The 13802-nt window shown below is 45.6% G+C and overlaps 1 protein-coding gene across 14 annotated transcripts in view; it reads left to right on the top strand.

The window, feature by feature from the left end:
* LOC105490635 (FERM domain containing 4A) overlaps positions 1-13802 on the top strand; it is a 699298-nt gene that overhangs the window by 546076 nt on the left and 139420 nt on the right. For all 14 annotated transcript variants that reach the window (XM_011756455.3, XM_011756462.3, XM_011756457.3 and 11 more), the window contains one exon: positions 9215-9299. In XM_011756455.3, coding sequence (XP_011754757.1) covers positions 9215-9299 — 85 coding nt within the window. The remainder of the gene's footprint in view (positions 1-9214; positions 9300-13802) is intronic.

Below are 13802 nucleotides of genomic sequence, written 5' to 3' on the forward strand. Positions count from 1 at the left end.
GAACTCAGAATCCCTCTCCATCCGCTAGGCCAGACAGCGTCTCTTCTATAAGCAGTTCCTCTGCAGAGGCCCTGAGGCCAGTATCAGGCTGCAGGACGTTGTCGGGATGGTGGAAGGGAAGACTCAGATCCTGCCTTCATTGACCTGTCATTCGGCCTAAGAGGGGCCTGGTCCCTCCAGTTTTTCATCCAACAAATCACCAGGAGTGATCCCCGGTGGCTTCAGGGTCTCAATATAATTACCCAAAAAGGATAAAGGTCAGAGAGACAGGAACTATCCATTATTCAGCACCTGTCCATTGCTAAGGCTGATTGTTAATCTTCGCAGCAACCCTGGAAGCAAGTCTGATTATTCCTAATTAAAGAGAGGGAGATGGGGGCCCAGGATGGTCTGTAAATTCTTCCCCAGCATGGCTAACAAGTTACAAAGGCAAGACGGGTATCTCATCTGTTCGGTCAGGTGTGACTCCAAGCCTTGTGTCTGTCCTCCCCTACTGCAGGCCGTCCGTCTCCACAGGGGAAAAGTGACACCCTCCTCCCATGTGGCATTTCCAGGAGATCCTGTGTATCCCTTCAGTGTGGTAGCCTGCCAAGACCTGTGGCCAGAGTTCTCCACTGCTCCCTGTGTAGGCAGAGCCAGGAGCAGCCAAGTCAAAGGCAGTGACCCCAGCCCTCCTTGTGACCCACTCTTGGCCATGTTTGCAGAACCAGCGTCCACCTGTAAAGATGGTGTTCAGGACAGGTGCATACCACCACGAGTGGCAGGCTGCCACTCTGAAGGGATACGCTGGATATCTTGGAAATGCCACATTGGAGGAGGAAGAGCCATCTCAAATGGTAAAGCAAGAATTTTCAGGACCTGAGACATTTGCTGTTGGTCCCACTAGAGAAGGTCTTGCCATTTTCTGCATTTTCTGACACCGTGGACACCCGCGGAAAAGTGTTCTTTGTTGCATTGTGCTTTTCTGTCTCCTAGAGAGAAAACTTCAGGGTCCACTCGCACCTTGTCATCACCCTGAGCTGTGTCACTCCCGAGACTTACAAGCCCAAGTCCACCATCATCCCAGCTGTAGCATGCAGCAGCTTTCTCACTGCTCCTCCTGTGCTGTTTCTGCGCCATCAGCCACGCCTTCATTTATGGGCTCACAGATGTCCCTTGAGATGTCCCTTGGCGTAAGCACTGCTCTAGGAGCCAAGGACAGAGCAGTGAACAAAACTGATAGACCCTGTCCTCAGGCAATTTCATGTCCATTTCCTCCAGCTTCTGAGGTCCTATCAGCCCTGCCTGTCCTATTTCTTTTTACCAATTCAATGCAAATCCATTGTGCACCCTTCCAACTACTTCCTGACCCTGGGCCACACCTCCCTTGGCTGCTCACGCTTTCTCTGTCTCTCCCTTTCTCTCATGCACACACCCACCCCCAGGGTTGGACTGGTCCTACCACACACACACCTTTTATTTCTACCCGCGAGCTTCTGGGTGTGGTCAGGAAAAGGTTCATGCAACTTCAGGTTGGTTCATGGTTATTGTGATGAATCCCACACAGATCTTCAGTATTTCTAGCCAGTTCTGCCAGGGGTGCCTGCTCAGGGTCTCTGTGCCCCACTGTGGTTTTACCTCTTGCTTCAGGTCCTGGATAGTCAAGGCTTTTGCTCTAAGAAGATGCTGCTGCTTATGTTTCTGCAGAGAAAACAAAGCCAGCACCAGGGAGCTCCTAGTCCTACTTCTTTACCCACAAACTAAATTGTATCTTTAATGGGGTTTTTGCGGCCTCCCAACCCACTCACTGCACACACGCAAATGCATGAGCATCTCAGAGGAAGACCCTTAGCTCATCATCCAGCACTCACTGATCCATGTGTACCTCAATCCTAGCCCCTTCTGTCACCTCACAGAGCTTCTCCCTTGAGCCTTTCCTCTGTTTTTCTCTATCTTAAGCATCTCCTCCGTGGATTCCTCCCCTTCGTGACCACGTCCCAATCTAACTGAAGAAAACGCCCTCTCTGATGCACAGCCACCTCCAGCCAGTGCCCTCTGCTACCCCTTCTGCTCTGCACGCAGCAGCCACGAGAGATGGGTCTGCCCTTGCTGTCACCCCTTCCCCACAGGCCTCTCGTTCCTCATTCTGTGGCCGTCCAGCTTTTAGTGCTATCATACCCCCGGTCACTGGAGGTCTCTCGCCCCTGGCTCCACAGGCGTGCTTCTGCCCTGCTCCGACGTGGCCTCTGTGGCTCTGGGCTCATTTGAACATGCTGCCTTTCAGTTCCCCCTTGCTCTGTGGCACTACATTCTCCTGGGCCACCTCCTCTTTGTCCCCTCTGTCCCTGGCTCAGGGCAGGTTCCGTGTTCTGCTGTGCTGTCCCTCGAGCCCTGGTGTCCATGAGATCACGTCTTGCTTGTCTTCTCTCCCTGCACCTTCCCCTCGTGTGATTTCACCCCCATCCACAGCTGCCAGTGCAGCCTCTTTGCTGGAGACTCTCCATCCTCTGCCCCAGTCCCGACCTCTCTTCCGAGCTCCAGGCCGTCTCCGCTGATTGGCATTTCCGCACAGATGCAGCTGGAATCTAATGACATTGTCATCTTTCTGCCTCCAAATGTGCTCCCCTTTCGGTGTCACCTCCTTGTCTTTGTGATAGGCACCACTACCCATGCGGCCCCCAAAACCAGAGACTTGGGAATCAACCTTGACCTCACCGCTCCCTCCCACCTGCCTCCTCCTGTTCCCTCAGTCACTACTCCCTGTTATTCCTGCATCTTAAACAGCTCCCTATCCATCCCTTACTCTCCATACACAGCCTAATCGTAATTAGGGCTTCCATAAACCTCTCCTGGACTCAAGATCTCCTTGTTCATCTCTGCATGTTGTCTTGATCCCTTCCAAACTCCCCTATATGAAGATACTGAGCATCTTTCTAGAATTCTCTTCTGATCCTTGCTCATATTTTTTTTTCAGCTTTCCATTATCCTCAGAAGAGGACATCTTTAGCGTGACTTGTATGATGTGACTTCTGCTTAACTGTCCACCTCTTCTCACTCCCCTCACCACATAACACACACACACACACACACACACACACACACACACACACACACGTTATAAGCAGCCAGCAGTGGTCCATATATGACCAGGAGCACCTTCAACTGCAAACCATTGTTTAGTTCCAGAAGGCTTGGGAACAATGGCTCTCTGATATTGTTCACCAGGCAAGCTTTAGAAATAGGTAAAGAAAAAATATAAGGAAAATATACACACCTAAGGAAGTCTGTGTTGTGTGTGTGTGTTGTGTGTGTGTGTGCGTGTGTGTGTGTGTGTGTAGTCTTTTTATAGGCACAACCTTGTGCTCAGAATGAAGCCTACATATCTGGATTATTCTTTAATTACATATCCTTCTACCAAGTATCACTGTAGCTCTGATCATCTAAACTCCTTGTAAGAAAATAAACAGAGATTAGATTTGCCTCTTCAAACTTTGAGTTTCACAGACAATAAACTGAAGCAAGCAGCAAAAAAAATAAGAGAGGAGAAGCCTGATCGGGGAGGAAGGATTTTACAGCCAAGTCCACAGGCCGGATTCTTGGTGTCTTCTCTGGCTGATGGAGACAGCAGCTGCTACTTCCTGTCACTCGCAATAACAATGATGGCGTGGATCTAAAATGAGGTTCCTGCTAACCAGAGCTTGCTATATTTCAGCTAGGTGTCCCAGTTAAGATTTTAGAGGCATTGAGATTCTAAGCATCAGAGGCTTGGCTACAGAAACTCACAGTTTATTGCTCTCATTATCATGGCTCTTATTTGCCACCAAGAGTAGGCATTTCAAATGTGACATTTGTGTTCATTACAAAATGAAATCACTGGTCCATTTAATTAACACTTGCTGTAAATATTCAGTGATTCCCAAGTGCCCAGGGCTGGATGGGGAAGGGAAAGGGAGAGAAGGGGGGATGGAGGAGAGACCTGGCTGATGTCATCTGGCTGGGCCCTTGCCATCTGACTAGACAGTGTTCAGTCTGTTGCAATCAGAGGCTTTCACTTGTCAAAGAAGGGGACGGGACTCCCCGAGGCTTTAGAGGCTGTTTAATATTTAATAAGCTCAAACACATAAACACAGCGCACCTATTTATTTCTCCTTCAGACTCTCTGATAAAATATTCTCGGGTCTGGATCATCTGAGCTAGTTTGGGTGGACGGTTGCTTGTGGAGTCAGGAAACCTCTTAGCGAGGTCTGTGCTCCATCTAGAGTGTTCCTTTCAGCTCACATATGTGCCCCAAGATTCAGTCCTGCTAAATGTGCCCCAAAAACCAGTTTAAAATGTAGGTCTGATTATGATTCAGCTGTGGCGAGGCCAGCCGATGAGGAGAGGACAGACATTGAAAAGATCGTCACTCAGTTCCCGGGAGGAGGGGCCACACCGTGCCACGCAGGGCCGCGTGGGAGGCACTGGGGTTAGTCAGGAGGCAGGGGAGCCGGGGAACAATTGGCAAGAGCATTTTTTGTGGTTTCTGTGGGGAGGAACAAGTAAGGCTGGGAGAGCAGGCTTGGGATTGGCTAGTTTAAATAATTTCAGCGGGCTCTGTGGCATGGGAGCTGCCCCTGGTTGTCTGGTGCATGTCCCTGGGGTGGTGAGGGTGGAGGAATAGTGGCCCTGGGTGTGAGAGCCGAGAGGTGGCGGGAGGGGTGGACCCTGGATCCATGGTGACATGTGGAAGTCTTGGGGTCTGGAAATTGGCTAACGCTGGCACCAGCAGTCCCTCCAGGCCCAGCAAAGCCGCAGACATCCAAGCATCACAAAGCCATGGTCAGTACACAGCCAGACTCGGAACTGTCCATGCAGACCCTCTGAATCTGAACAGCCTTCATTTCCCTGGTTACCCAGAGACCTGGAATGTTCTTTGTGAACCTTGGAAGCACTCCCTGCTCCACGCTGGTAGTTAAGGAAATGCAACATCGCCACCTACTGCTGAGGCTCTCCTGAAAATCAGAAAAAGAACCTACCTTTTTTTTTTTTTTTTTTTTTTTTGAGACAGATCTGCCTGCCTCAGCCTCCCAAAGTGCTGGGATTACAGGCATGCCCTGCCAAAAACTATGCCCGGCCAAACACTGGATTTAAAAAATAAATAAATAAATAAATAAATGAAGAAGCTGGCCTGTAATCCCAGTACTTTGGGAGGGTAAGGTGGGACGATTACTTGAGCTTAGGAGTTCAAACCAGCCTGGGCAACATAGTGAGACCCCATCTAGACAGAAAATAAAAAATTAGTCAGCATGGTGGCTTATATCTGTAGTCCCAGCTATTTGGGAGGCTTAGGCAGAACGGTCACTTGAGCTCAGGAGGTCGAGGCTGCAGTTAACTGTGGTTGCACACTGCACTCCAACCTGAGTGACAGAGCAAGACCCCATCTCAAAAGAAGGAGAAGGAGAAGAAGAAAGAAGGAGAAGAAAGAAGGAAGAAGAAGAAGAAGAAAGAAGAGGAGGAAGAAGAAGAGAGAAGAAGGAAGAAGAAGAAGAAAATTTTGACTTTGAATCCAAGCCATCAGCCCTCCCCATCTTCCCAAAAGGCTCTTGTCCCTGGTGCCCCTGGTGTGCACCGTGCCTCTCTGGGCGTGTGGGTGGAGAGGTCTGAGCTCTTTTTCTCTGCCGGCATTTTTGACTCAGCAGTTCACTGGCATGGAGGGAAAGTTTGGGATGAGCTCCATAGCCTCCCCTAATAGAACAATGATATGACAGGCCCAGAACTCACCGGGTTTTCCAGGCTGTCGTCTTGGTGATAAAAGTTAACAGAAAACTGCTTTCCACTTCTGTCGAGAGGAGGTGATTTTTTTCTTCATCTCAGAATATGCGTGTTATTTCCTGTACCTTCTCTGCCCCTTTTATGGCCAGACAACATAGAGCTCGGTGGAAATGAAGGCAGTCGCGGAGATGTAGAATTTGCCACCTGAATTCAGTTTTCCATCATTTGAGAGTGGAAACGAAAAGGGAAGCGTTATATTTTCTTAATACACTATTCAGGAGAAAATTGGGGTGGAAGAGGCAGGATGCTTTACTCTTTAATTTTTAAGAACTAAAGCAAATGAGATTCTTTTAAGAAACATATGGCATTACTTTGAAAATTAAGTTATTTCAGACCTTATATGAATTTAGACTCAAAATCATTATTAGAGCACGGAGGCCGCCATCAACTTCAGGAGGCCTCTGCTAATATTCCAGTATTAGGATTTCTTTCTCTCTTCCTTCCCTCCCCTTTCTCTCCCTTTCCTCCCTTTTCATTATTTTCCTTCCTTTAGTTTCTTTTGTTAATCTGACCACCCTTTGCCAAAGGCCCTTTGCAAAGGACGTGGATTTATTTATTCATTTTTGAGACGGAGTTTCGCTCTTGTTGCCCAGGCTGGAGTGCAATGGTGCGATCTTAGCTCACTGCAACCTCCACCTCCCAGGTTCAAGCAATTCTCCTGCCTCAGCCTCCCGAGTAGCTGGGATTACAGGTGTCTGCCACCATGCCCAGCTAATTTTTGTATTTTTAGTAGAGACGGGATTTCACCACCTTGGCCAGGCGGGTCTCGAACTCCTCACCTCAGTTGATCCATGTGCTTCCGCCTCCCAAAGTGCTGGGATTACAGGCATGAGCTACCGTATAGATTTATTTTTTGAAAATCAAATCAAATCAAATTTATTTTGCTTTGAGATGTAAAATTTGCTACTGCCATTCTGCTCCCCATTCTTAAAGAATAAAAGTTGTTTAACTTTACTGTGCCTCTGAGACCATGGAGGTCTCCTCTGTGATCTAAGACACCTGCTCCAGAAGCAGGGGGCAAGTGCTTGGCAGGGGCAGGGGTTATGGGCAGAGATCAGCCAGTCCATTAATTTTCAGGCTTTACAAGTATGAGGACCACTGTGTAATTCCTCCAAATTTTATAGAACCTGAGATGATAATAATTGTACTAATGATGTCTGTGGATTGAGAAAATCTTATGTCTGAAGTTACTCCGAATTCACTCACCAATTTAAAAAAACTTGAATTGTATTCATCACAGCAGCCTCTGCACACATTTGAAAAATGATAGAAAGTATTATTTATTTATTTAGTGTATAGACAAAAGGTTGCAAGCTGGTGGGCCATGGGCTTGATGTAGCCTATAGACATGGGTTTTTATCTTCGTGTTTCTCCAACAGTAGCATTATCCTTCAGGGATGGTAAAGGATATATATATTTTTTGAGATAGAGTCTCACTCTGTTGTCTAGGCTGGAGTGCAGTGGCACCATCTCAGTTCACTGCAAACTCCCCCTCCTAGATTCAAGCAATTCTCCTACTTCAGCCTCCCGAGTAGCTAGGATTGCAGGCACCCACCACTACTCCTAGCTAATTTTTGTATTTTTAGTAGAGACGGGGATTTCACCATGTTGGCCAGGCTGGTTTTGAACTCCTGACCTCAGGTGATTCCCCCGACCTCGGCCTCCCAAAGTGCTGGGATTACAGGTATGAGCCACTGCACCTGACCAATTATGGATAAATCCTTTTATGTTTTACCATACCTGAAGGATAACGCTACCACTGAGCTTTCCTTTCTGAAAAGACACATGAAGTCCTGTATCTACAATGTAGGAACTCTCTTCCTCTTCCATTTCCCACTGGAATCTGAAAGTATCATTTGAAGCTGAAAATTCCAAGCTGTTGCCCCTCAGGTGATTTTGTTGATTAGAAGTCATTTTTAAATGAATTACTGTAAATAAATAGAACTTCTTGAAGCTAAGGGCATCATTTTGTTTGCTTTATATGATGTTGGTTTCTCGTTTTTGCTGCTGCTGTTGTCATTTAAATGGGAGGTAGTTTCCAATATTGAAAACCAGTGGGCTTCTTAGGTAGAGAACCACCTCTTCTTTTACAGTCTGAATAACAGAAGCCTGGCAGGATGATGTGACTGCCCTGAGTCACACAGAGCTGGGGACTCCATCACTGCTCTCTGACTCCCTCCAGAGGATTCTGGCCATCAGATGATGACACTGTTCTAGAAAACCGTAGTACTTGTTTCTTCTCATTTCACCTTCCTCATCTTCTGCCTCTTCTTGGTGAACCCAGTTTCCAAGAGCCCCCAGGTACCCAGTACCCTCCTAGTCCACCGTAAGGGTTGCCACACCTGTTCAGAACCTTCTTCCCTCTAAGATGCTGCATTTCAACCGTTCTCTCTTCTTCCTTTCAACTCCTAGTCCTTCAGTGCGGCTGGTCATTAGACAGTACAAGCACATTATCTCATTAAAGAATTTAATAAACTCCAAAGTCAATATTATAAAGGCACATTTAGTGTAAACTTAAATAGTATCAGCATGTTTCATCTTGAAAATATCTATAAGCTCCATCTAGATGAAATCCGATTCTCATTTGGCTTAATATGCATTAATATCGCAGTATTAAGAACACTTAGCTCAGCTCTCCGAATGTGCAGAAATCAAATCACACTTTATCACCTTCGGGAGTAGTAGTAACCATTTCAAAGAAAGCTGTGATTAAGAAGAAGAAATTATCTTTTAAAAATGCAACTTGGCTGGGCACGGTGGCCCACATCTATAACCCCAGCATTTCGGGAGGCTGAGGTGGGCAGATAATTTGAGCCCAGCCTGAGCAACAAAGCAAGACTGCACATCTACCGAAAAAAAAAAAAAATTAGTCGGTTGTGGTGGTATGCAAGTGTAGTCTCAGCTACTCAGGAAGCTGAGATGGGAAGATTGCTTGAGCCTGGGAGGTCAAGGCTGCAGTGAACCACCATGATCACACCACTGCACTCCAGCCTGGACAACAGAGCAAGACCCTGGCTCTCTAAAAAAAAAAAAAAAAAAAAAAGAAAGAAAATCCAACTCAATGACAGTTTAGGACAAACAAGCAATGTGTTGAAAACAAATAACATTATGTAAAATTAGAAAGCAGATAGGACAAAGAAAGCAGAGGGCCAGTTTGAGAATTCGTTCTTACGAGTTGGTGGCAGACCCGGTTCTTTGGCTATGGTGAGGCCCACTAGGCGTGACAGTCCTAACCTACTATCCAAACTGCAGAAACACTGTTTGTCCTCCATAGGGTCATAGAAAAACCATGGATGGTGCCTTTCTCCTTTGTTTGTTTAGGATGGGGAGTGCCAGCTTTCGTCTCAAATCATGTAGCTGAAGAGACCACTTTATTTTCTGTGCCTGCTGTTTCTGTGGTTCATGCACCACTTTTCTCTTTCAGGTTCTATATTGAAAGCATTTCGTACCTGAAGGATAATGCTACCATTGAGCTTTTCTTTCTGAACGCAAAGTCCTGCATCTACAAGGTAGGAACTCCTTCTCCCCAGTTTCCCTCTGAAACTTGAAAGTATCATTTGAAGCTGGAAATTCCAGAGTGTTGCTCCTTAGGCCATTTTATTGATGAGAAGTCATTTATAAGTTAATTACTATAAATAAATGGAATGTTATGAAGCTAATGGCACTATTTAATAATGTGATTCCTGACCGGGCGCGGTGGCTCACGCCTGGAATCCCAACACTTCGGGAGGCCAAGGCGGGTGGATCATGAGGTCAAGAAATCAAGACTATCCTGGTCAACATGGTGAAACCCTGTCTCTACTAAAAATATAAAAATTAGCTGGGCGTGGTGGCGCGTGCCTGTAGTGCCAGCTACTTGGGAGGGTGAGGCAGGTGAATCACTTGAACCTGGGAGGTGGAGGTTGCAGTGAGCCAAGATTGCACCACTGCACTCCAGCCTGGTGACAGCGGGAGACTCCATCTCAAAAACAAAAAAACGGAAAAATAATAATAATAATGATGTGATTCCTTTGATCCATGGCTGCTCTGTGGACATGTTTCCTAACCTTATTTTAAAAGTTTCCTGATTTTAAAGGTTTCTTTGTCAACTTAGACAAAGGGGAAAAACCTAAACAAGTATGACAAACACACTAGTCAACTTAGACAGGTCTTGCAGATACACATGAGCTTCTTATAACCAAATATGTGTATATTTGACCATTTTTAGATGGTCTAGCAGCATCTTTCAAAGGGATGCTATTGTCACTTTAAGTGAGACAGTTTCTTTTTTAAAGCATTGTAGTAAAATGCACATACATTTATTATCTCAACCATTTTTGAAAATTTTTTTATATCTCCGTAGGTTTTTGGGGAACAGGTGGTATTTAGTTACATGAGTAAGTTCTTTAGTGGTGATTTGTGAGAATTTGGTGCACCCATCACTCGAGCAGCATACACTGAACTCAGTTTGTAGTCTCAACCATTTTTAAGTGTGCAGTTCAGTGGCATTAAGTACATTCACAATGTTGTACAACCATCACCACCATCGTTCACCCAAGAACCTTTTTCATCTACAGAACTGAAACCTTATACTCTTCCCCGCTTTCCTCAGCCCCTGGCAACCACTACTTTTTGTCTCTCTGAATTTAACCACTCTGGTACTTCACATAAATGGAATCGTATCATATTTGTCCTTTTGTGTCTGGCTTACTTTACTTAACATAATGGCCTCAAGGTTCATCCATGTTGGCCAGGCGTGGTGGCTCATGCCTGTAATCCCAGCACTTTGAGAGGCCAAGGCAGGCAGATCACCTGAGATCAGGAGTTTGAGACCAGCCTGGCCAATGTGGTGAAACCGCGTCTCTATTAAAAATACAAAACTTAGCCAGGTGTGGTGGTGTGCACCTGTAATCCCAGCTACTTAAGAGGCTGAGACAGAAGAATCGCTTGAACCCGGGAGGTGGAGGTTGCAGTGAGCTGAGATGGCGCCGTTGTACTCCAGCCTGCGTGACAGAGTGAGACTCTATCTAAAAAAAAAAAAAAAAGTTCACCCATGTTGTAACATGTGTCAGAATTTCCTTCCTTTTTTTTTTTTTTTTTTTCATTTTTAAGACAGGGTCCCTCTCTCACCCAGGCTGGAGTTCAGTGGTGCAATTTTGGCTTACTGCAACCTCCAAGTCCCGGACTCAGGCGATCCTCCCACCTCAGCCTCCTCAGTAGCTGGAACTACAGGTGTGTGCCACCACACCCAGCTAATTTTTGTATTTTTTTGTAGCCATGTTGCCCAGGTTGATCTTGAACTTGTGGGCTCAAGTGATCTGCCTGCCTTGGCCTTCCAAAATGCTGGGATAACAGGTGTGGGCAACCATGCTTGGCTGCCTTCCTTTTTAAGGCTAAGTAACATTTTATTGTATGTGTAAATCACCTTTTGTTGATCCATTCATCCATGGGTTATTTTGATGGGAAATAACCCATCAAAAACGGGTTATTTCCACCTTTTGCCTATCATGAATAATGCTGTTATGAACATGGATGTCTAAATATCTCCTCAAGACCTGACTCCCAGTTGTTCAGGGTATATGCCTATAAGTGGTATTACCAGATCATAGGGTACTTCTATTTTTAATTTTTTAGGAGCCATCCCTACTGTTTTCCATAGCAGCTGTACCATTTTACATTTCTACCAACAGTGTCCAACGGTTCCAATTTCTCCATATCCTCTCCAACATTTGTTATTTTCTATTTTGTTTTATTAATAACCATCCCAGTGGGTGTGGGATGTATCTCATGGTGGTTTGATTTGCATTTCCCTGATGACTAGTGATGTTCAGCATATTTCCATGTGCTATTGGTCATTTGTGTATCTTCTTTAGAAAAAAGTCTGTTCAAGCGATGATTCCTAATTGAGAGCGACAGCCCCTTGTCATGTATCCAATTGCTCCATAAGCTTGTAGTGTCTCCTTTTGTGGGATAACCCAAAATGCCTACACCCCTTTCCAGCACACACCTCTTGCCTGGGAAGACGGACTTGCAGAATATCACCGAGGTTAGGAACTGCGACTAAAAGAACTTTTTTTTTTTTTTTTGAGACACAGTATCACTCTGTCACCCAGGCTGGAGTGCAACGGCACGATCTCGGCTCACTGCAGCCTCCGCCTCCCAGGTTCAAGTGATTCTCCCTCCTCAGCCTCCCGAGTAACTGGGGTTACAGGTGTGCACCACCACGCCCGGCTAGTTTTTGTATTTTTAGTAGAGATGAGTTTTGCCATGTTGCCCAGGCTGGTCTTGAACTCCTCACCTCAAGTGATCCAGTCACCTTGGCCTCCCAAAGTGCTGGGATTACAAGTGTAAGCCACCGCACCTGGCCCTAAAAGAACATTTTTAAAAAGAAACACCCACTCCACTGGCTACCCCCTGCATGCACATAATGAAGGCAGTGAATGTCTCATGAATGCAACCTCCATCACACCCGCTCAGGGCTGCTCTTTAACAGTAATAGACAAGAACGTTCAAAGTTCACATGATGTAGGGGCTTGTTGCTGAGTGCTTTATGCGAATTGTCTGAGTCTTCACAACACCTTTTGAGATAGACACCGCTTTGAGAGTGAATTTTGCATAAGTTTATTGATGGTAATTAACTTGGAATCCAAAATGCATTCTACCTTGAAATAAATCAAATAATTCTAAACCTAGGATTTCCCCTTACTCTAAAAATTTAATTAACAAGGTGCAGAAGAGTTTGAGGTATACACCAACTGACTAATGTAGGGCCACAGAAAGCAAATTAACAGATGTTTTTTCTGAATTCACAGCTTAAGTTCTACCTCTTACCTGGGTAAAATGTCAGGGACTCGTCTGAAGTCCTGAAGTGTGAGGATTAGTTAGAATAAAAGGTCTACTAAGAAATTTAAAGGTAATGCATTCAGTCAGGGCAGATTCCAGATGGACAAACCAGAGAACTTTCCAACGAAGATTTGATGGGTTCAGCCATTCCTATGATCTCAGTAAGGAATTTTCACTAGATTATCAGGATGTTGATGGAAGATTAAATAAGTCTTCCCCCTCCCCCACTTGAGATGGAGTCTCACTCTGTCGCCCGGGCTAGATCTCAGCTCACTGCAACCTCTGCCTCCTGGGTTCAAGCGATTCTCCTGCCTCAGCCTCCTGAGTAGGTGGGATTACAGGCACCAGCCACCACGCCTGGCTAATTTTTGTGTTTTTAATAGAGACGGGGTTTCACCATGTTGGTCAGGCTGGTCTTGAACTCCTGACCTCGTGATCTGCCCACCTCGGCCTCCCAAAGTGCTGAGACTACAGACATGAGCCACCGCCCCCAGCCAATTCTTTTTAAAAATAAATAAATAAATAAATAAATAAATAAATAAATAAATAAATGTAAAGCCCAGAGTGTCCTGAATTTTCTAAAAGTTTTATTATTATTATTATACTTTAAGTTCCGGGATACATATGCAGAATGTGCAGGTTTGTTACATAGGTATACAAGTGCCATGATGGTTTGCTGCACCCATCAACCCGAGAGATAGATGTTGCTTTTTATCCCTGTTTTCCCAGTGATGAAGATGAGATCTTCATACCTAATGAATGGCCAGGCTATGGTGCACCCTGGAGGGAGGCTCTCCTCGTACACTTCTCTGTGACGTGTTCAATGGATGGATTCAAAGGAGTCTAGGGAGCTACCGCTGCCTGGATTTTAAAATTTAATTAAGCTCAGGCCTTGGGGATTGCAAAAGCCCATTAAACCTTAACACACACACACACACACACACACACACACACACACACACACACAAGTTGGAATGGTATCAGCCATCACTTTCCTTCTGGAAGTACCTCAACACATTCACTGCACAGAATAGTTCCACCAAGTACAAATGTTCAGAATAACAGAGGGCCTGGTAATGATCAAATTCAGTTCTGTGAAAAGACCTCATTTCGGGACGGTTGCTGAGCCAGGACTTACACTGGGCTCAAACCCAGCACACTCAGAGGACAGCATTTTGGGGTTTTGCTGA

Source organism: Macaca nemestrina, chromosome 9 (genome assembly GCF_043159975.1).
Source record: "Macaca nemestrina isolate mMacNem1 chromosome 9, mMacNem.hap1, whole genome shotgun sequence".
Taxonomy (NCBI): Eukaryota; Metazoa; Chordata; class Mammalia; order Primates; family Cercopithecidae; genus Macaca; species Macaca nemestrina.